The sequence below is a fragment of the Crinia signifera genome, chromosome 5, assembly GCF_055691185.1.
Source record: "Crinia signifera chromosome 5, ASM5569118v1, whole genome shotgun sequence".
Lineage (NCBI taxonomy): Eukaryota > Metazoa > Chordata > Amphibia > Anura > Myobatrachidae > Crinia > Crinia signifera.
The window spans coordinates 123,049,958-123,073,074 of record NC_139221.1 but is presented as its reverse complement, the minus strand read 5'-3'; the positions used below and the strand labels follow the sequence as shown (position 1 = coordinate 123,073,074).

Below are 23,117 nucleotides of genomic sequence, written 5' to 3'. Positions count from 1 at the left end.
AAATCTGTGCCCCAATTTCTCCCGAGTACGGCAATGCCTCATGTGTGACCAAAAAGTGGCAGGACTCAGAAGGGAAGGAGTGATATTTGGATTTTGCAGCACAAATTCTGGTGGAATGATGGTGGGTGCTATGTCGCATTAGCAAGACCCCCAAAGCACCAATACAGTGGAACCCCCCCACAAGTGACCCCATTTTGCAAACTACACCCCTCAGGGAATTCATCTAGGGGTATAGTGTACATTTCAAACCCCCAGGGGTTTCACCAATTTTGATACAAGTGGGCAGTGAAAATGAAAAATTACATTTTTTTACACAAAAATGCAGTTCTGGCTCAAAATTTTTCATTTTCAGAAGGAATGAAGGAGACAAAGCACCCCAAAATCTGTGCCCCAATTTCTCCCGAGTACGGCAATGCCTCATGTGTGACCAAAAAGTGGCAGGACTCAGAAGGGAAGGAGTGATATTTGGATTTTGCAGCACAAATTCTGGTGGAATGATGGTGGGTGCTATGTCGCATTAGCAAGACCCCCAAAGCACCAATACAGTGGAACCCCCCCACAAGTGACCCCATTTTGCAAACTACACCCCTCAGGGAATTCATCTAGGGGTATAGTGTACATTTCAAACCCCCAGGGGTTTCACCAATTTTGATACAAGTGGGCAGTGAACATGAAAAATTACATTTTTTTACACAAAAATGCAGTTCTGGCTCAAAATTTTTCATTTTCACAAGGAATGAAGGAGACAAAGCACCCCAAAATATGTGCCCCAATTTCTCCCGAGTACGGCAATGCCTCACATGTGACCAAAAAATACCAGTTGGGTGCATGGCAGGACTCAGAAGGGAAGGAGTGATTTTTGGATTTTGCGGCTCAGATTCTGGTGGAATGAATGGTGGGTGCTATGTGGCATTAGCAAGACCCCCGAAGCACGGTGAAATTATGAACCTAATATTCCATAGATGTGTGGTATATTTTAAAACACTCCTTTATACATAGGCCGGGTTTGTCGGGGCAAGTGTCACACTGGAAAATAGTTTGCTTTCTTATTCCCTTTTTATAGCAAACTTTGCACCTTTTTTGTGTCCTGCCCTTTTTTCCAGTGGAGGGGATTTCATCAGGAAAATGCTGCCCTGGTACAATACGGGGGCCAGTACTAGAAGTACTGGGGCCCTCTGCCTGCTGGTTCCCAAATATTAGGCCCTTTATGACTTCCTCTTGAAAGTGCATAAATGTCCCCCTCTGGCCGGTAGAACGGAATAGCACGTAAGTGTTATACAGTGCCATCTGGATGATATACACGGCCACCTTCTTGTACCAGATTTTTGTTTTCCGCAGGGCACTGTACGGCTTCAGTACCTGATCTGAAAGATCCACTCCGCCCATGTACCTATTGTAATCCAGGATACAATTAGGTTTTGAGGTGTGGGTACTGGTACCTCGTACAGGGACGGAGGTGGTACTGTCTCCGTGAATTGTTGTCAGTATAAGGACATCCCTCTTGTCCTTATATTTGACCAACAACATATTTTCGGTGCATATTCCCCTGCTTTCACCCCTTCTCATTACTTGGGCAATGTGCGTTTTTGGGAGGCCTCTTTGGTTCTTGCGCACAGTACCGCAAGCTGCTGTACCTCTTGAACCAAGGGCCTTAAACAGGGGGATGCTGGTGTAAAAGTTATCCACATAGAGGTGATAACCTTTATCCAGGAAGGGGTGCACTAAATCCCAGACAATTTTCCCACTAACACCTACGAGGGAGGGGGGGCATTCTGGCGGTTCAATTCTTGAATCCTTCCCTTCATAAACCCTAAACCTGTGGGTGTACCCTGAGGTGCTTTCACACAGTTTGTACATTTTTATGCCATACCTTGCCCTCTTACTGGGAAGGTACTGGCGGAATTTAACCCTTCCTTTAAAATGTATAAGGGACTCGTCGATACAAATAAATTTTTCAGGGATGTACACCTCTTCAAATTTGGCACTGAAATGATCAATGACCGGCCTGACTTTGAATAGCCGGTCAAAGGTGGGATCATCTCTGGGTGGGCACTGTGCATTATCGGTGTAATGTATAAATTTAAGGATCGTCTCAAATCGAGCCCGGGGCATGGCCATACGGTAAAATGGAGTACTGTACAGAACATCTGTACTCCAATATTGCCTAATTTCTGGCTTTTTTACTATGCCCATATGAAACACCAGACCCCAAAACGTCATCATCTCTACTGCATCTACAGGGGTCCACCTAGCAAATGATGACGTGGGGTTTTGAGCAATAAACTGCTGGGCATATAAATTAGTTTGGTCCACCATTAAATTTATAAAATCATCAGAGAAAAATAATTTGAAAAAGTCAATTTCTCTGAGACCTGTGGAATCAAATTGGATTCCTGGCATGGCCAAAAACTCAGGAACCTGGGGCTCAAAATTGTCTGGTGGTGGGGTCCATACGAGATCAATTATTGGGGGGGGGGTCTCAGCTGCTCTACGGGGGCGTCTTTGAGGGGGTCCCTCATCACCAGAGGAGGAAGAGGAGCTTAAGGCGAATCCTTCAAATTCCCCGCTTGCATCACTGGCTGTGTCAGAGTCAGAAGCAAGCAGGGCATATGCCTCCTCCGCTGAATACATTCTCCTGGATGACTGGGAGGACATTTGGGAGGACATTTGGGAGGACATTTGGGATGCCATTTTTATTTTTGTGTTACTGGTAGTGAAATGTTTCAACACGTGTATAGTGTAGGGGGGGGTACAAACTTTATTTCAATCCGGGGGGTATGTAGTGTGTAGTGTGTATGTGGTGCAGAAAAAAAAAAATACTTTATACCAATAAAAAAAAAAAAAATGAAGGGGTTAAAAATAAAAAATTTAAGGGGTTAAAAAAAAAAAAAAGGTCCTGCGCCAAAAATTGAGCACAGATGTTGGTCAGTAACGTCTGTCACTGAACAGCGCTCAAAGGCAACAGGAATTTGATAAAAAAAAAAAAAATATAGATCAACCCTGTGCCGAAAAAGATGATCAGTGATGTACGTCACTGATCAGCGCACAGCGGCCACAGGACACCCACAAAATCACAGTGTGTGTAAAAAAAAAATTAAAAAAAGACCCCACAGCACACACACAAAAAAAAAGGTGATCAGTGATGCGACACTGATTACCAGTGAGGTGCAGCAGGTGCACAACCTTTGGTGCAACTGACAGGTATATATAAAAAAAAAAAAACCTCTGTACCCCCAAAAAAGTTGCTGATCACCTCAGATATAGTGATCAGCACAAAAGGCGGGGGCAGCAGACAAAAAATTTAGCACTCTCTATCACTCTCTGTCACTATCTCTCTCTATCTCTCTATCTCTCACTATCTATCACTCTATGACACTGCAGCAGCAGCAGTGACAGGTATATCTATATATAAAAAAAAACCTGCGCCCCCAAAAAGTTGCTGATCAGTTAATTTATACTGATCAGCACAAAAGGAGGGGGCAGCAGTCAGTTATATCAAAAATATATAGCACAATCTGTCACTATCTCTCTCTATCTCTCTCTCTCTATCTCTCTCTATCTCTCTATAACTATCACACTGCAGCAGCACAAAATATAGCACTCTGTCACTAGGCCTCTCTATCTATCTATCTCTCTCTCTCTATCTCTCTCTATCTATAACTATATCACACTGCAGCAGCACAAAATATAGCACTCTCTGACACTATCTCTCTCTCTATCTCTCTCTATCTCTCTATAACTATCACACTGCAGCAGCACAAAATATAGCACTCTGTCACTAGGCCTCTCTATCTCTCTCTCTCTCTCTATCTCTCTCTCTCTATCTATAACTATATCACACTGCAGCAGCACAAAATATAGCACTCTCTGACACTATCTCTCTCTCTATCTCTCTCTATCTCTCTCTATCTCTCTCTATCTCTCTATCTATCTCTCTCTCTATCTCTCTCTCTATCTAGCTAGTACACTGCAGCAGCACAATTTCACAGGAAGGCACAAGTAGTAACAGGATCCAGGAAGCAGTGATGAAGCAGCGATCAGGTAAGTATGGAGCAAGCTATGGAGCAAGGTTCTGGTCAGTATGGCGGCAGGGAGGTACGGTGACCGCACTGCACGCTATTCCAGACCGGAATGGCGTCTGCAGTGCAGTCACCGTTAGTTTAAATCCCCCTCCTTGGCTGTGATTGGTCCGTCGGTCCGACGGACCAATCACGGCCTTTGGGGGCGGGCGGGGTGCGGTGGGGTGACACCAGTGTCACCCTTACACCCCGCGGTGATTGGTGCTGTACTTTACAGCACCAATCACCTCTGATCCCGTGTCACCGGCGAACGTTATTCGCCGGTGACACAGGAAAACGCTGTAATTGGCTGTTCACACTGAACAGCCAATCACAGCGATCGCCGACGGGGGGGCGGCATCGCAGCCCCCCCTGGGCATGCACGGACATGTCTGCTGTCAGGGACAGCAGACATGTTGAAACTGTCACCGCGTCTATAGACGCGGTGACAGTTAAATGCCATGACGTACATTTACGCCATGTGTCGGGAAGTACTTCCCGACCATGACGTAAATGTACGTCAATTGTCGGGAAGGGGTTAAGGCAGAAGCTGATGCCTGGAGAAAACGACACTGCTATTTAACTTTACTGCAGTAGTCGAAAATATTACCATCCTTTAGTTTGCATTATTTGCTTATGCTGGCCATTGCATAAATACCAAATTATCCATATCTTTCGCACAACAAAGATTTAGACTCCCAGCCATGACAGCTGAGCCTGAGTGGCATAAATAAATGAGATGGGAGAAATAGGTAAAACCTTTCCCAGACTTGCATTATTAAATCCTTAAAAACCATCCCACCTTCATACAGGCAGATGCACATATATTCATATAATATGCACAAGTGCACTGGGGTAACTGGGGCTCTGCAGTGGCAGGGGGCGCAGGGTCCCGGCGCTGTAACCTGTGGGAGACGGAGCCTAGGACAGATACCGGGGGAGGCGAGGTGGTACCTGGGCTGCGTGAAGTGCCCGGGGGCTGTGGGTGCAGCGGCGGAGCAGGGAGTTCTCAGTGTCCGGGAAGCTCTGAGTGAGCAGACACTATGGACAGCAGCAGCAGAATTTGAAAATTCAAAAAATAGGCCAGCCGCTGATTTGCAGCCTATCTTTTGAATTTTCAAATTCTGCTGCTTCCCGGATACTGGGGACTGCCGCTCTGCTGCACCTGGGCACTTCACGTTGTCTGGACCCCACGCTGCCCAGGTACCACCTTCCTCCCCCTGGATCTGTCCTGGGGGAGGCGCCAGAGACTGTTTTGTGGGGGGAGAGAACATTTTCGGTACTTGTTTAGTTTCACGGCGGCAGATATATTGCATGCGATTTGCATACGATTTACATATGCAATTTAGTTCCTGTTCATAACCCCACTATCCAATACGGCATGGAGTTGAATTTATACATTGTGGCGAGCGGATGCAGATTACATGTATTCCGCGTCCCCTCATGGGGCTCGCTGAGCTCGCCACGGAATACATGGCAAATAATCCGCGTCCCCTCGCGGGGCTCGCCACGCTTTGGGCTTGGTGGCTCGCTGCGCCTGCCACACTATATAAAATCAACTCCATGCCGTAGTGGATAGTGGGGTTATGAACAGGTACTAAATCGCATCGAATCGTATGCATATCGCATGTGTTATCTGCTGCCGTGAAACTAAACAAGTACCACATTTTCTAATTACGCCACTGCATAAGTAGCCCAAGATTTACCTCTTTCTCTTTGTTTCCCCTATAATGCCCAGGGGCTTTGGTTCATTTGTTTCATTCAACTACAAACTAATGGCAATTGATTAGCATGTACAGAACACTAAATAGTGCTTTATACCACTGTCTGTAACTAGTACTCATTGCATTTGTCATATTAGTAAGGTAGGCAGTGCAGAATAAGTTTATCTACAAATATTATTTATTGCAAACCTATTGCAAGTGAACCCTATGGATTGTAAGCTTGCAGCAGGGCCCTCCAACCTCTGTCTGTCTGTTTTACCCAGTTTGTTCTTTCAGTGTTGTCATCAGTAAAGCGCAACGGAATCTGCTGCGCTATACAAGTAACTGTAAATAAATACATTACATTACATATTAACAAATCTACTTTTCAAGGGGGACAAACAATATAATTTTGATAATATAGTATAGCTCTGTCATTCTATTTTGTTTTGTGAATTTTTCTTTTATTTATTACATTTTTATTGAAAAGTGTTTAAAAAAATAAGTAATTAGCAGGAAGGGAAGGATAAAACAATAAAAATACATCCAGGCACGACTTCATCACAGGAAGTAAAAAAATGGTTAATCGGAAGAGCTTTATCATTCTAATGTTATTGAAGTGATGCAATTACCTTGTATCTCGTTGGTTTGGTGTGTATGTATAGCTTTTGACCAGATGTCCTTATTGCAACGGGTTTAGTATGATTTCCCTGCTGTCGAGATCCCAGCTGTCAGGATCCAGACAGCGAAATCCTGATCACTGGAATGCCGGCAGTGGGTGAGCACAAGGAGGCCCTTTGCAGACTCACCATGCTGTGGCGGCAATGTTGGAAGTCGGGGTCTTGGCATCGGCATCCTGACCCCTGGATCTTGACTGTTGGCATATTAACTACATCCCATTGCAACTGCATAGGTTTCTGCACTCAAATAACTTCATTTTTCAGGAACTGAAATATGGAGATGGAAGTCAGCTTGCCCGTAACCGAGAACTGGATGAGTGTCTTGGGGTAGCCCATGAGCAAATGGAAATGGTAGATGGCTTGATCAGAGAAATGGGATTAATGGGCCAGCCATGTGAATCTTATCACAGAAGGTAAATATTCTGCATCTTTTTAAGAAATTAGGATTTCTACCTTTCTAACCTCAATACTGTATCATTTTGAAATTGTGCACTTTCTGTTTTGTAGGCTGCTTCAGCTTCAGGACCAAATGCGTGCCCTTGACAAAGCTATTCATGGACCACGTGTACGCAAAGGATCCAAAGGTGGCGGGTTTTCTTCTCAGAGCGGCTCGGGATGGGATGATGTTACTAAGAGGATTACTAAAGAAACATTAAGTCAAATTCATCAGCAGAGAGTGAGTAACTATTTACTGACACACATTTATTATATCAGGGATCATCATGTCCATAGTTCTACCAAAATATAAACATTAGGCACTATGTGGAACATGAAAAGAGGTGATCATAGCAATCAATAAGATTCTGTATCATTTCTCTATTGAATGCTAGAAAATGATAGACAGACTGATTGGTTGCTAGGGGCAATATCACCTCTATGGATGTACTAATATGACTTGTGGCCAGCACTGAAACATGCCTCACTGTTCTGGCCACACCCCATAAACCCATGACCTCATGATATGAATAGGGGGTGGGACCGCAGGACAGCATTATCCTACATTTCAGTGTTGCTTTTCTTTCTTTAACTATAATGCTTTTTCAAGTTTTTTTTGTGTGTGTGGATATTGCTATTCCAAGATGTCCCCTATCATTTTACAGCTGCCATGAAGTAAAGGTCATTTCTAGGACACTATCATTACTTCATCATATGTTGAAGCATTATTTTTGGTAAAAGACTCCTCTATTGTTTTAGCTACACCTGTATTTGTTTTGTGTTCTTTTATTTATCTTCTTGTTTCTCTCCCCCAGCCATAAGGCTCATTTGTTTTTTTGTGCCACAAACAATATGCGCTGTATATTATTACTAATGCTGGCTATACAATGCACAGTTGTGCATCAGAGCAGCTGACCGTGACAGGGCAGGAGGATACTGTCCCCTAGTTGGTTCTCTAATCCCCACCTGAAGTTGGCTGAATGATGGCTGGGCAGATCAGGCAGGATGGAAATTCAAATTGGACAATCTAGACCAGGCATGTCCAACCTGCAGCCCTCCAGCTGTTGTGAAATGACACATCCCAGCGTGCCACAGTTTTGTTGCTAGGGAATGCTAAAACTATGGCAAGGCATGCTGGGATGTGTAGTTTTACAACAGCAGGAGAGCCGAAGTTTGGACATGCCTGATCTAGACCAATTTTTAGCTATTTTAAGGCTATGTGACTACCCCAACCCTATCCATACACATAGCTTCATAGATATTGTCATTATCAATGTGCACTTGCTTAAGCCCTTCACCTATTGCAAGAAACCAGTCTGAAAACAGGTGAATCTGAGTGTAAACAAACTTTTCATAACTCAGTTCTGTTGATACATCCTCCCTAACCCGGGTCCCATTTGAGACTCTCGTTACCACTCTGTTACACTCCTTTTGCCACAAGTGGGAATGTGACCGAGTTGCATATGACCATAGATGCATGTGCTCTACATACATAGGCTGGTTTACCAACAAATTATATTTAATTATCACTTGTTACTAATCTTATGTGGTGCTCCAACAAATCAGCTCCCAACTGTCTTGTGTTTGAAAAATGAAAGCAGCTAATTGGTTGGAGCATCATTTAAGATTAGTAACGAGTAATAACTAGAATACCACTCGTTAAATCTGCCCCATAGTATGAAAACACCCACTTCACAAAACTGACTTGCATTCAGCCCTGCATCTACCTATAATTAGGGAATTATTTCATTAAATGATATTTAATCAATATCGAGCCCGAAGTGCTTTCATAATAACTCTTTGAAACAAATGGAGTAATCCTGCTTGGGCGAGCAAGACTACTCTTGAAATGTTTTAATGAAGAGCTGTTTGGGCAATGTGCCAGAACATGTGACTTAGAAAACCCGTCTAGTCTGTGTTTGCATGAATTGCTGAAGTCCTATGTGGCTGTGTGTGTGTGTGTGTGTGTGTGTGTGTGTGAAATGTCTTCATGGCTTGGAATGCTGCCACACTCCCCCAGGTGTAGGTGTGTCTCAGTCCAGCATGTTGCAGCATTTTCACCTGGTGTGTTTCCAGACATGTATTTCATGCTTCAGATACCTTCCTAATACACTCCTAATATGGCTCTTCAGTCACTTCAGTAGGGTTCTGCAAAACAGTCCTTCTAAATGTATATGAGCAGTTCTCTTTCTGAAATGAAAAGTGCATATGAGAGAATGTAGGGTGAGACAGTGCAGAGAATTAAGCTTGCGCTCTTGTCTCTTTATCTTTATATATGAAACAGTTCTACCTTTCCCTGTTTCTCTTATGTAACAGAGGCCTTTGTATTCTACACAACAGAAATCTGTTAATATTTAATGAGTATTTTTGTGGCACCAATAGTATTCCTTTGCATGTAAATCTAGTCATATGTTGGGGGACCAGGTGCATTCCCTGTGTTTGTGTAGCCTACAAGCCATGTTTAAACTTCATTAGCAGAAAGCAGTTTTCCCTGAAGGTAATAAATGACAGAATTTACAAAGACCTTACTAATGACTAAACTACTAACAAACAATACATGGATTTCCTGCAAGCCTTTCACACTGACTAGCTTTTTAAGGAACAAACCCACCATAAGATGGCTTGAAGAACCCATTTGGTCTCGCAAGCTGCCCACTGCAGATCCTCACAAGAGGCCAGAAAATCTTTGTCCACCTTTCCTGGCCTCTTCCCTCCCCCTAAAGGTGGTGATATGCCTCCATCACTGACATAAACTCACCATCGGGTATCTTTATGCATACACTTAACACTAAAATAAAGACACAGACACAAGTGCTGGCTTTTCAAAACTGAATGTCAAATTTATTGACAGCTATGATCTGACTATAAATGGTGGCGTACGGTCATAGAAAAGAGGGGGTAAGATCACCACATGCCATTCACACACTGTTGGTGATCAACTCTCCCATCGCAACCCATCCGTGCAGATGGTGTAGCCCATCCTCTGTCCAGGGGCATGGGCTAATGACATATCGATGTCTGGAGAGCACACCCACTATCTACATACAATGGCATATAAACAAGGACCGTTCTTTACCGCCGCCAAGAAATAGAAAATTAGGGATGGGAGGGAGGGGAAAAACTTCCCAAAGAGGCAGATCACCTGACTTCCTGCATACTCATAGTCTTACAACTCCTCCCCTGTCCCTGGTTGGCTATTCCTTCACTCATCAGATCACCTTAGCAACCATGCTACTTAAAGTGACAGCCTCTCAGAACCCTTCAGTGGCTTATGTCACCTCTTTGCTTAATCAGCCTTCGGTTTTCTGTCTGATACCATACTGCATCTTGTGTTGCAGGACCCAGAGTCCTGCACATGCAAATAGTACCAAACTCATCAGGAAGCAAATACTTCTTGATCTGAATTAGCCCCATTCTGTTTGGATGTTAAGAGAATCCTTCAAAATGTACAATTAGGGGAAAATTTACTAAAGCTTCTAAAAATGAAAAGGAGATGTTGCCCGTAGAAACCAATCACATTCTGCCTATCATTTTATAGGATGCAATAGATAAATGATAAACAGGATATGGTTGCTGTGGGCAACATCCCTTCCTTCCTTTCTATTACCCTGTAGTGTCTGCACATTACAAGCTATATTTAATGCTTTGTTTTTTATTGGTTTAGGTTCAGATGGAAAATGTCAATTGGGGATTCGATGCTTCTTCTGTAGAGCAGCAAATTGCTAACCACAGGAAGTTCCACAATGCCATCGCTGACTACCGATGGGAACTTGACAAAATTAAAGCTGATCTGGTAACCCATTTAATATTCATTTTATAGTGTATTACTGAATGCAGCATATATGGTTAAAGTGATAGTAGAACAATCAAAATTGTCATATTGTAATGAGCCAGGTGTGCTACTAGAAGATAGATATATACTGTATATAAACAGTATCATTTTATGAATGTTGAATTGATCCTTTCTTTCATCACAGTATTTTTAATACATTTTTCTATTATGTTCTTGTTACTAGCGAGAAAAAGGAGCGATTTATCAATTAGAAGAGGAATATGATGCCTTGCTGGTAAGTACTGATGAATAATGGTTATGTTGAGTGTTTTATACATACTTTTACATATTCTAATTCCTGCTGCAAATTTTAACCAATGTTAATGAAATGTATGTATAGGGATGTTTACATTCTACACTTGCTGTACATTTCATAAAGGTGCATATACCTGGTGCGTTTTCACAGTGCGATGCGCGCTCCCACGGGCACCTCATCGCACAGTACAAAAAGTATGTGCTGCACATACTTTTTGTACTGTCCTCGCATCGCATGCAAAACGCATGCGTTGCGATGCGATTCAGCCCATAACGGGTGCGATCATTGCACCATGTATGGGTACTGGCTAGAACACACTGTGTATCTCTATAAGGCATTGTATACATGGACATTATTCACAAAGCCTAATAAAAGCATTTGATGCTTATGCTACAAAAAATATACTCAAATGAGCAATGCACAAACCCTTTCTGACAAGCATTCATGTTTTGTAACGTTATACCATTTGGGCAGTTTTTAAAAGTTTTAGTGGGGTATTCAATCCCGGGTCACGACTGTCGATCTGTTCCGACTGCCCTGACCCTGGCCCGTTTTCTTTGTGCTTGACAGCATATCGCCAGGCGGGATGCAATGTCCCGCTTCGCGATCGGTAACAAGGGGTCGTAAACGGCCTTAGATTGTCGGGATTCGGCCAAATTCGTCAAAATGGGCCCGACAGCTTTCAAAGTCCGGCCCGTTCTATCGATCTTCCCCTTCAATGCTGTCGGACAAGACCGCATTGAATAGGCGGTGCCTGCCACTATTTCCCCTGTCGGAAATAGTGTCGGAGATTGAAACCCTCCTTAATGCTCAAAATGCAGTGGGGTTTTATGAAAATCCTCATTGCTGGTGGAACATAGGGTATTAAATTTATTTCCACAGCACAACCAAATGATTCTGCACTTTCTAAAGCATATTGAGTAATTCTCCAGAGTAGGTGTCACATTGGAGCTTATGGTCTAAATTCCTTGCCACAAAACAGGATAAATTTTGTCAGATGCTTCTTGACCTACTAGTAAGTTTTGGACTATGGGAAGATACAAGAGCAGTCAGTTGAAATCCCAGCACTGAGACACAGTAATACTGACCAATGTGTCACCATGCTGCCTTCAGTCCATTGCACATAGCGCCACTTGTGTGGAAATTTTAACATAAACTTCTTTATTGGCAAACCATGGGAAGAGGGTTGGTAGTTATTTAAACACTTCCAGGGATAGGCAGGGAGTGGCACTACTGCCGCCGCCTACTACACACTAGTAAGGAAAGGGAGTGAGTGGTGCTGTGTAAATAATGCACTATTCTGCAGAAAAGCTTTCATATGCGTTACAGGACAAAATAATTCTTATTAAAGAAAGGACAAAGAACGGGGTTTACCTTGCTTTCATTGGCATTTTTTATTTTTCAATGTGAACTTTATACTTCTTGGTTAAGGGTAATACTACTGTATGTGATTTATCTATCATTCTATGGGATAACTGTTTCAAAAAATAAAGATAGAAGAAAAATTAATGTGTAAATTTAAGACCATAAATGGAATGTGTCTTACCCAGGTAGCTGAGTCTTGCTTGCATAATTGTCCTAATGTATATTTATTGGTTTCATGCATTTAGAAAGCGTCTTTTGAAAGAATGGATCAATTGCGGCAGCTGCAGACCATTATTCAAGCCACATCCAAGGAAATCATGTGGATCAATGATCGAGAAGAAGAAGAACTAGTCTACGATTGGAGTGACAAGAACACGGACATTCCCAGGAAGCAGGAAGCTTTCTCTGTAAGTTACAATTGTTTAAGGGACATCTGTGACCACCTAATTTTTTAGGAAATAGTCTTACTCTGAAGGTAACATCAGGAAGCTGCTTCCCCAATTCCCCAATCCAACGAGCATCAACGATCAGGACGGCCATTGAGGATTAGCAATCCATCGGGGAATTGTGGAAACTAAACATGTTAAATATCTCTGATTTGCTGACCCTGACCAGTTGGGATGGGGGAATCAGGATTTTTAAACTTGTTTAACCCCTTCAGTGGTGTGTTTTTTTTGTTTTTTAAGGAGCGCTCCCCACTGGGTGTTTTTATGGGGAGCGCTCCCTAAAAAAAAGCGCTCCCTAAAAAAAAACCCACCACACTCGCCCTGGGTCCGGGCAGTGCCGCTGAACTGTGAATCAGCCGCTGCCCTGCTCCCCTCTAGTAATCTAGCATTACTTTTTCAGTGCTTCTATGTTCTGCTAACTGCTAATTGCTGTCATTATGGTATCCCTAAATAATGCAGGCATTCTTTTTCAATATAATGCAAATTAAGTGGATACATTCTAGTCCTCACCAGATACCTTGATTACTATATTTGGGTCATATTGTCCTTTAACTGTATTTGTCTATGATAAACAATTGAGTTTTCTGTATTCATAAACTATATAAGAGTACTGTAAACCCATTAGCTTATCAGATCAGCCTACTGTAAATTCTAGGGTGCATGCTCTTAGTTATGAGATATAGGATAATTTGTTACATTTGGAAAACTATTTTGGAAAGAATCAAATTCATTGGGTTTTTTACTGTTTGTCTTCCAGAAACTAATGAGCCAGTTGGAAGTTAAAGAAAAAGATCTGAACAAGCTCAAACAAGAAAGTGACCAGTTAATTATGAGCCAGCACCCAGCATCAGACAAGATTGAGGTAGGATTACTGTATGATGGAGATGAAAGACAGATGTTCTAAGCCAGAAGGCTTAGCATTGAATCAGAAGTGTGCTACAGTAAAACCACTATTGGATTGAACCACTGAAGGCAGAAGCCCATAATTATATGTGTGCCTTCCTTTGCAGAAACCTATATAGTAAGGTGCCACTTGACTTGCAATCTGCTTACCCATTTTTACACTGCCTTGAGAATAGCCCAGGGTGCAAAAAAAACAAGTTTACAAATTGTAGTTCGATAAAGGATGATCACCATTTTGTTTCAGTGGTTATCTTTCCTGTGGTAAATAACAATAGCCTGTCTATACTGCAGCTGATGGATATATAGCTCTGTCTGTCTATATCTGGAGAGGCACAATTGAATGAGGCTTCTCTTTTCCAGGCTTATATGGACACCCTGCAGACCCAATGGAGCTGGATTCTTCAGATTACCAAATGTATTGATGTCCATTTGAAAGAAAATGCTGCCTACTTCCAAGTAAGTGAATGCTCTACACCTGTACAGTGAGGGCTGCTTTATCTGGGAACAATCATTTCTTTAGGGAAAGTAAATCAATTGCTGTTACACTTACAGTTTGAACATGCTATTTTTTTTTTTCTAATTATGAAGATGACAATTAAGCCAATGTGGGGAATTTGATTATATTGAATCTCCCTCTTCTGTGCAAAACATACAAATTGTCTGGCACATGGAGGAAACAATATAGATTTATTTTCCGCCACATGTAACTCTAAAAAGGGTACATTGCTTATTGTCAATAACTAAACCGCTGATAGGGTCCTAATATTAGAACACTACTGACATTGCTCATACATATAAATTGTGAAATGACCTATTGTTACATATTTTTGGTAACCTCTACCAAATTTGATCCTTAGTTGTATGTAACAATATACTAATGTCTGTCCCATATACAGGTTTAAATTGCTCACCTCTACCACCTCTGATGAGAGGCTATTCCATGTATCCACTACCCTTTCTTGTCTCACACTCTGAACTAAAAATATTTAGTGTCAGTCTCTCTCTTCATTTCTATTCAGTTTTTTGAAGAGGCGCAGGGCACCCAAAACTACTTGACAAATCTGCAGGACACCATCGGAAAGAAGTACCCATGTGATAAAAGCATGCCACTACAACGTGTGCTGGAGATGATTAAAGACCTAGAGGTATGGTCCCAGTAATAATATTGCATACATCAGTTATCAAAAGGGCCCAAATATCTGGGAACATAGTAAATATATAGATGACTTGGCAGTTCCAGAAGTAAATAACACTGTTTTGCAGTCCTGTGCCTTCTGTTTAGGTTATAACAAGGCTTCAGGACTGCATTAGACTGTTACGGCAGCATTGCAAACTACTCACGACCAGGGCCTACATCACCAATTTAGGGAACCATGGGCCAGATGCACTAAGCTTCAAAGTGATAAAATGGAGAGTGATAAACAACCAACCAATCAGCTACCACCTGTCATTTTTCAAACACAGTCTGTGACATGGCAAGTAGGAGATGATTGGCTGGCTGTTTATCACTCCCCATTTTATCACTTTTGAAGCTTAGTGCATCTGGCCCCATGAGAGAGATCGACTCTGAACAGAGACTTCATACTTAGGGGATGATTCAGACTCGCTCGGGGAGGGCTGAATTTGCTCCCCGTCCGATGTTTGCAAATATGTGCATGTTTCGCTGCAGGATGGGAGGGCAGGGGGCCAATGCATGGTTTCATGGGAGCGGCTGTGTATGCAAACGCATCCACTCGCATTCTAGTGAGCGTATTCATTTGGTGGCGTTTACCTACTCGCTAGGCAGCGAATATGCGCGCAATAGCAAGCAGGTCTGAATCGGGCCCTTAATATGACGCTTTCATTTCAAAATCCCTTTAGATCTGGTAATTATTCTACAATACACAAATATGTTTCACATCACTAAGGAAAATGTATATAGGGAATGTTTGCAGAAATGTTTGTACATGTGTTATATGTATGTTGCTAAAAATCAATATTTTTTTTTTCGTATTTTCATCAGAAAGAACGAGAAAAAATTAATGAATATAAGAGACAGGTTCAGAACTTGGTGAATAAATCCAAAAAAATAGTACAACTCAAACCCCGGAACCCAGACTACAAGAAAACCAAGCCTATAGTCCTGAAGGCTCTCTGTGATTATAAGCAGGACCAGGTAATATTCCTTTAGATTTGATGTAACTAATTTGTCCAGGTTGACATTGATAAATATGAATTACTCAGATATTGTAGTTAGATTACTATTTGTAAGAAAAAACAATGTTCCCCCAGCACACTGAATGATATCTGTAACCAGATTTAAAAACCACATGGTAGTAGGAGTTCAGAGATCTTGTGTTTCTGTTTCTATATGAGAACAGATGAACCCATTTGGGGAACAATAATATATTCTGGGCCTATGCATAAAGCGTGGCATGATCTGTGTATATGTATTATGTATCCAGCTGGACAGCATTGTTAATAAATTATGTACTTTTGTACAGGGCCGCTGACCTCACCGTCAGGCCCGGTAAAAAGGGTTCTTGGCCAACGGAAGGCGTGGCCACAGTGGACAGGTTGCTGCTGCAGCTGCCTCTCTCCACTGCTCAGCACGTGGCATGGAGCAGCGTGTGCCAAGCTGGGGAGAGTGAGGCTGTGCCCGGCTCCCTGCAGCGGGGAGGGGAGCATGGGACCTGATAAATCACATGCAAAACGTACAGACGGGGCCGGGCTCTTCTTTGCTGGCGGATCGCCAGAACGTCACCGCTGGCGATCCGCCAGAAGCCCGGCTCGCCATCTGACAGACGCGCGTGCGTCTCAATCTCCGTCGGCGGGGCGACGGGAACCCTGTCCGTCTCTGCTTCAGGGAGACTGACAGGGTGAGGGGGGGGGGGGGTGCGGGCAGGCGGCGGGGACCCCAGGTGACCGCCGACAAAGCACTGGAAGCGGGACACGCGCACCTCTCGTGCGCGCGCGTCCCCTTCTTGCTATACAGATGGCGGCTGGCATCGCCATCCCCTGCAAAGATGAGCCATGCCCCATCTGTATGCGATTACTCATGGGATGCTGCTGCCGAGAAGCTGCCAGGCCATTCATGGGGGTTGGCTGTGACTTCTCGACTCAGACAGCTTTTTGAACTTTTTACATTGAGGGGGATGCCAAGGTTTGCATCAGAAATTTGATAGTCAATAAAGTACCTCTGAGTTAAGGGTTTAATATCATGAATAAATAACAATAAAAATAGTAAATCATAGTGCTTACAGATGAAAAAGGAGGCAAGGTCACCCTGGCCTGATTACATTTCACTCACCAATCATGTTTCATCAATGGCAAATAACTTTTTTACTTATGCATGAATTTGTGCAAAACACAGCATATCATTAGTTTCATTTAATCTTGCAATTATACAAAGGATAAAATATGAATTTCACCCCCAGAAAGTAATACACAAAGGCGATGAATGCATTCTGAAGAACAACTCTCAGCGCAGTAAGTGGAACGTGACAGGTCCTGGTGGACTGGACATGGTGGTTCCTTCAGTCAGCTTGATTATCCCACCCCCAAATCCAGAAGCTGTGGATTGGTCTTCCAAGTAAGAATTCACAGTGTTTATATCGACTCCTAAATAAAAATATTTTTCTTCAGGACAGAAGTGCTTGTAATAAAACATAATCTGCAAAAAAAAGGTATAGCAAGCTTAATGGAGCGGTCCTACAAATGTAAATTGAAATAGTAATTGAAAATTATAAACATTAGATTTTATTTACAATTTGTAATGTCTAAAAATCATTAAAATGAATAATGAAAATGTTACAAATGCTAATGCTTCTTTAACCCATTCAAGTCCAACGTCTAGTCAGGCTCAACAGCCCTAGCGTTAGTAGCAGATCCAATGGTGAGCTGTTTTAAAATAAGAACATTAACATTGTTTAACATTCAATGTAGACCATTTTTTTTAAATATAAAAAATACAAACCAGACTGTTCGGACTGCAAAAAGTTCAATTTGTTTCTTTTTTTATTTAGCCCATTGCTTTGGAGAATATAACCCATAGAGCTAGTGTGACCATTTAGTGCTGTTGCCTATAAAATTGTTAATTGGCATCAATTTACATTGCTATTAAATTCATGATTCAAATCCTCAAAGGGATAAATAGTACCACATGCAAATTATACACCAAGAAAAGTTTTTCAGCACTCCTAGTAATTTAAAAAAAAAATATCTTGATTAATGACCTTCTAAAAGCTGCATAACTTACCACCCAATGAGTGTATATATGACACTATATTCCATAAATAGAGGATTCATGTTATTAAACTACATTAATTTTTACTTTTAAGGCTATACCACTAAAAAGCAGCATGACTATTTACGATTTATCTCAAGGGTACTAGGAGCAAAGTCCTCTCCATTTTAGGACAGTGTAATAACACTGAATTACTTACATTCCTCCATTTCGCCTACTGTCGCCTCTACAAATAAATGTGCTCTTTTTCAGTATTGAGAAGTTTTATGAACAAATTTTGAATGTGTGGAACCAACTCTACATCAACATGAAGAGCTTGGTGTCCTGGCACTACTGCATGATTGACATTGAGAAAATTAGGACCATGACTCTTGCTAAGGTACTCATTGAACATCCTTTCTCCACCCCACCCCACCCCCCAAAATACACTTTACTGAATCCATGGCTCTTTATTACAGTTGAAGACTATGCGCCAAGAAGACTATCAAAAAGTAGTCACTGACTTGGAGGTACACTATCAGGAATTCATGAGGAACAGCCAAGGCTCAAAGATGTTTGGAGATGACGAGAAGATGAAAATGCACTCTCAGTTCTCCGAAGCACAAAAGCATTATCAGACCCTAGTGGTGCAGCTACCCAGCTACCAAACCACTATTAAGACAAGACCGCCTCAAATAACCAAGGGTTTGTGGATATATGTATTAATACCAAAACTTACTGCCTTGACTATATAACTAATATTTAACAGTATTTTTGTTCTGTTTCTTGCTTCTCCTGTTATTTGAGCAGAGGTAATAGAATATGTTACCAACACCACTTCATCTAATGAGAATGGGACCAAAAATGTAGGTTATGACCAGGATCGGCTGAAACAAGAGAACTGGCTGTTGATTGAACTGCAAAAAATCCGCCAGCAACTAGAGATCAATGAGACCAGACTTCTACAAAGAAATGTGTATGGTGTTAATCAGGAGACGCTCAGAGACTTCCCATACAGAATGAATGATATAGAGGTATGCCGTTTTTAGCGCTTTAAAGGAAACCATTCAATTATTTCAAGGGTTTCATAGTACAAAAGTTAAAATTGGATTTAGATAATTCAGTACACAGGGTTCCTCCATTACTTGCTTATTAAACACTGGTGCTTTTATTAATCCATCTTCTCGCACTCTGATGTACAGAAGTTAGCGCTATGGGGTTCAGTTTAATGAGCTACTGTACATCAAAAGAATAAGCCATTGAAATGTAGAATTTGATGGGCAGTTAAGAACCACTTGATCCATCTAATCGGCCCTAAACACATACTTACACACTAGGGTTATTGATTTTATTTTTTGCCTGGAGCCAATTAACCTAACAGTATATGTTTTGGATTGTCGGAGGAAACTGAAGTACCCGGAGGAAACTCACGCAAGAACTGGGAGAATATACAAACTCCACACAGAGCTGTTGTGAGAATCAACCCCATGACCTCAGTGCTGTGAGGCAGTAATGCCATCATTACACCATCTCTACTGCCCAGACGCCACTCCTCCCATACGCTATCCGTACTGGCCATGCCACATATTTACCAGCACGCTGGTGATCGTGTGCTCAAATTGAATCCTGCTTCACTTCACTTCTCCACAGAAAGGCACTTAAAGAACAAAGGGGCAGGTGTATTAAGCCTTAACAAGAGATAAATGCAAGGGTGATCAAGAGAGATAAATGTCCAGCCAATCACCTGCTAACTGCCATGTTACAGACTGTTTGAAAAAAGTCAGTAAGGAGCTGATTGGCTGGACGTTTATCTCTCTTTATCACCCTTGCATTTATCTCTTGTTAAGGCTTAATACATCTGCCCCAAAGCACTGGGATGCCAGCAGTTAGCATTATATTTATATAAGCGCAGTATAGGAAGCAAGGGTCTGTCCAATAATGTATTGCCAATGAGCAGTACATGGCTTATCTTTTTAAAGGTGTTCTCCACCCAAAATCATTGCCTTGATTCAAATGGGAACACTCACCCTGCCCGGCAATATTACTATATTTATCCAGCTTTCTGGATATGAATTGCTGTGCAATAGCAACGTGCGGGGCCACGCATCGCTATCACTATGGCCCCTACACACGGAGCGATGTAGGGGCATTTTCTAAGCAATCTAGTTAGAAAATGTCCTGAAATTACCCCGTGTGTACACTCCATCAGGCTCATAGGGGGTGATTCTGGTTGATTTGTATTTGCATCCTTGCGAGTCAACCCAACCCTACCTTGCGAATGGTGGTACACCGGCCCACCATTCACAAGGTGTGTCACTTTGCACTTGCTGCAAATGGATGTTTCACATAAACATTTGCAGCATGCAAGGGAACACCCACATCAGCGACTATCGAATGATGTGGAACGTGTACGCATATGTAACGGTGCTCTGAGGCACCCTTTCATATGCGTGCATGTTTAGAAGGAAATGGGGGGGCAGCTGGCCACCCCCGGAGCCTGCGTCACGGCTTCATTAGCATGATAACTCCCAGAATTCTCATGGAAACGCTCATAAAATGCTGGTCGTTCACATATGCTAATGGGGCCGCCCCACGCCCCTCTCCACTCCCCCCCCCCCCCCCCCCCGCTGTTCTGGGTGCATGCACCCAGCAATCTGACTATTCGCAGTGGGTTCACACCCCCCACGTATACACATGCGCAGTAACAAAACATCGGTCCCCGTGCGAACAAACGCCCTTTGTGAATGGACCTGAATAAGGTCCATAATTTGATCAAGTGAGGTACGTTACATCTTTGAAAGACATTAGTCACAGTGTTGACCATAAATATGCCAAAGGCAAAATGTTGATGGCATCATCGTCAATAGAACATTTAACATGAATGGGACTCATCATCCGTTTTACAACTGTGCCTCCTGTATCCCCCCCCCCCCCTTTCCCTGTACCTGCTCTTCTGTGCCCCCTGACAACTGTACATGGAGGGCAATGCTTCCATTGCCATCAGGGGTTATGACCATGCATCTGTTCTCAGAGCTATTGTGTATATACAAACATTAGCATTTTATATGTCTGATCTAGCCGTGGTGCGTATATCTGCTACATTAAATGTATTTCTCTCTCTGCTTGCCTTGAACAGACTGTGAGAGGAGAGGGACAAGGGATATCTGCGCAAATTAGCAAGATTAAAGAAATGATTTTGAGTTTAAAGGACTCTGATAAATCCTCATACCTGCAGTCTGAGCTTAATGCCCTCTTAAAGAAACTGGAGAATGTTAATGGATTTTCTGCAGGCCACTTGGAGAGGTATAGCAAAGATGCAATGTATACATTACAGTAACAAATGAATAGAGCATATAAATATGGATTTCAAGCGTTTCATGGAATTTTGTAAAGTCTGCGCTTAACTTTTTTTTCTATTTTTACTACTTGCCTTAATTTGTATAGATTTACAAGCAGTGTACTTATTTACTTGTCTTACCCCTTTGGGGTGTTTTCAATGCCGTGAGCGAGCAGCAACAGCGAGCAGGGCTTCCTGCTCGCTGTCGCCACTCGCCCTGTCAGTATTCAACTCACCCCCTCATACGCCAATTCCCCCTTGCTCCGTTATTTGAGCGAGGAAGAATTGGCATATGCGGCTCCAGAAGCAGCGAGATTCGCGGCTAAATACAGCGGGTTTTCTGCATTAGCCGCGGCTCTCGCTGTTTTGGGGAATTCTAGCCATCACAGGATTTCCCCAGAACGTTGAATCGTTGAAACAAGGATCGCTGGTTTTCTGCAATCCTCGCTGTTTAACCCCCTCACAGGCCGCATTGAATACTACCCTTTGAGTGCCAGCATCTCTGTGTGCGATGTGTAAAATATCCGCTAAAAATGGCAACATCGCTCAAATTTGTTAGATAAATGAAAATAAAAAATGTTATGTAAAAAAGAATATATTTCCTATATAAGTTAAACGTGATAGCTCATTATGATGAATTAAAAAGTTTTCTTGCCAATTTTCATACCTATTTTGACAAATTAACTTTGCACTCAAAGGGTTAACCTATTCACTCAGGCAGTACCATTTGTAGGTGCATATCAACTAGAGAGCTCCAATGTCCAAAAGTGGATTTACTTTGTGCTGTAATGTTCCTTATAATTGTATATTGGGTGGCCATACACACTGCATGGTTCCACGTGCGACCGTGCAATATAGCGGCACATTGTGCATTCACCTACATGCTGTTGTCAGCGAGGTTGGCCAATATGATGTGCAGTACATTACATGAGGTGACCCCACTGACAATGCATGTGAATGCACAAGTGAGCTTACACACTCAGCGATATAGACGGTCTATTGTTTTGATTCTCATTGGAGCAAGATATTGTCCAATACTGTATATCACTATGGGCCAGATGTACTAAGCTTGAAAAGTGATACAATGGAGAGTGATAAAACAACCAGCCAATCAGCTCCTAATTGCCATGTCACAGGCTGGGTTTGAAAAATGACATGTAGGAGCTGATTGGAGGTTTATCACTCTCCATCTTATTACTTTAAGGCTAAAAGCATGCCCTGTAGCTGGCCGGCAGTACATTTTAGTTATCTTAGGTTTTTTCATAGGTAGTCTTAAATAAAAAAAACAGAACTAGAAAGAAATGTTGGATATTAGAAGTGGTTAGAGAGGAGAGAAAGAAGACTCTTTACGAGGGGCACTCAATAGATACTACTGTCTTGCTAAAATGTAAGTTTTGATGATTCATTTAAAATAATGCAACAAAAAAACACACATTGGTTCCTGTATACTGTATAACTGCTTAACAAATAATATTGACCCCAACGCAAGCAGTTAGCACCAAGGTGGACATATAACTTCTATTTGTGTGTGTGCGCACTGTATATGTATGTGTGTGTGTTTGGCCTATTTGTTATTTTGAATGAATCATTAAAAGTTACATTATTATCAAGACAACCGTATCTATTGAGTGTCCATAGTAGAGTCTTCTTTCTCTCCTCTCTCAGATATATATATATATATATATATATATATATATATATATCTATCTACACCTCTCAGGGCTCGCTTGTCACTCTATTGATGGGTCAGCCCTGGGGGATGGATCCATTGTGGAATTCAATTTCCTTTTGCTTGATATTAGAAGTGGTACAATGCTCTACACAGAAGTGTGTGAGCAATAATTGTGTATGCCTAATATCCTAGGTAGGCGTCTATGCTTTTTTCCCTAATAAATATT

General features: G+C 42.1%; 1 protein-coding gene and 1 long non-coding RNA gene across 6 annotated transcripts in view; one reads left to right on the top strand and one right to left on the bottom strand.

Moving 5' to 3' along the window:
- The window catches only part of DSP (desmoplakin), an 85,934-nt gene that overhangs the window by 39,389 nt on the left and 23,428 nt on the right, over positions 1–23,117 (top strand). For all 4 annotated transcript variants that reach the window (XM_083187966.1, XM_083187965.1, XM_083187967.1 and 1 more), the window contains exons 3-16: positions 6,706–6,854; positions 6,949–7,117; positions 10,541–10,669; positions 10,893–10,943; positions 12,575–12,736; positions 13,533–13,637; positions 14,039–14,134; positions 14,698–14,823; positions 15,681–15,833; positions 17,095–17,249; positions 18,156–18,282; positions 18,362–18,587; positions 18,693–18,916; positions 21,019–21,185. In XM_083187966.1, the coding sequence (XP_083044092.1) occupies positions 6,706–6,854; positions 6,949–7,117; positions 10,541–10,669; positions 10,893–10,943; positions 12,575–12,736; positions 13,533–13,637; positions 14,039–14,134; positions 14,698–14,823; positions 15,681–15,833; positions 17,095–17,249; positions 18,156–18,282; positions 18,362–18,587; positions 18,693–18,916; positions 21,019–21,185 (2,039 nt within the window). The remainder of the gene's footprint in view (positions 1–6,705; positions 6,855–6,948; positions 7,118–10,540; positions 10,670–10,892; positions 10,944–12,574; positions 12,737–13,532; positions 13,638–14,038; positions 14,135–14,697; positions 14,824–15,680; positions 15,834–17,094; positions 17,250–18,155; positions 18,283–18,361; positions 18,588–18,692; positions 18,917–21,018; positions 21,186–23,117) is intronic.
- The window catches only part of LOC146080549 (uncharacterized), a 37,857-nt gene continuing 31,769 nt past the window's right edge, over positions 17,030–23,117 (bottom strand). For both annotated transcript variants that reach the window (XR_014474905.1, XR_014474904.1), the window contains exon 3: positions 17,030–17,330. This is a non-coding gene — a long non-coding RNA (uncharacterized LOC146080549). The remainder of the gene's footprint in view (positions 17,331–23,117) is intronic.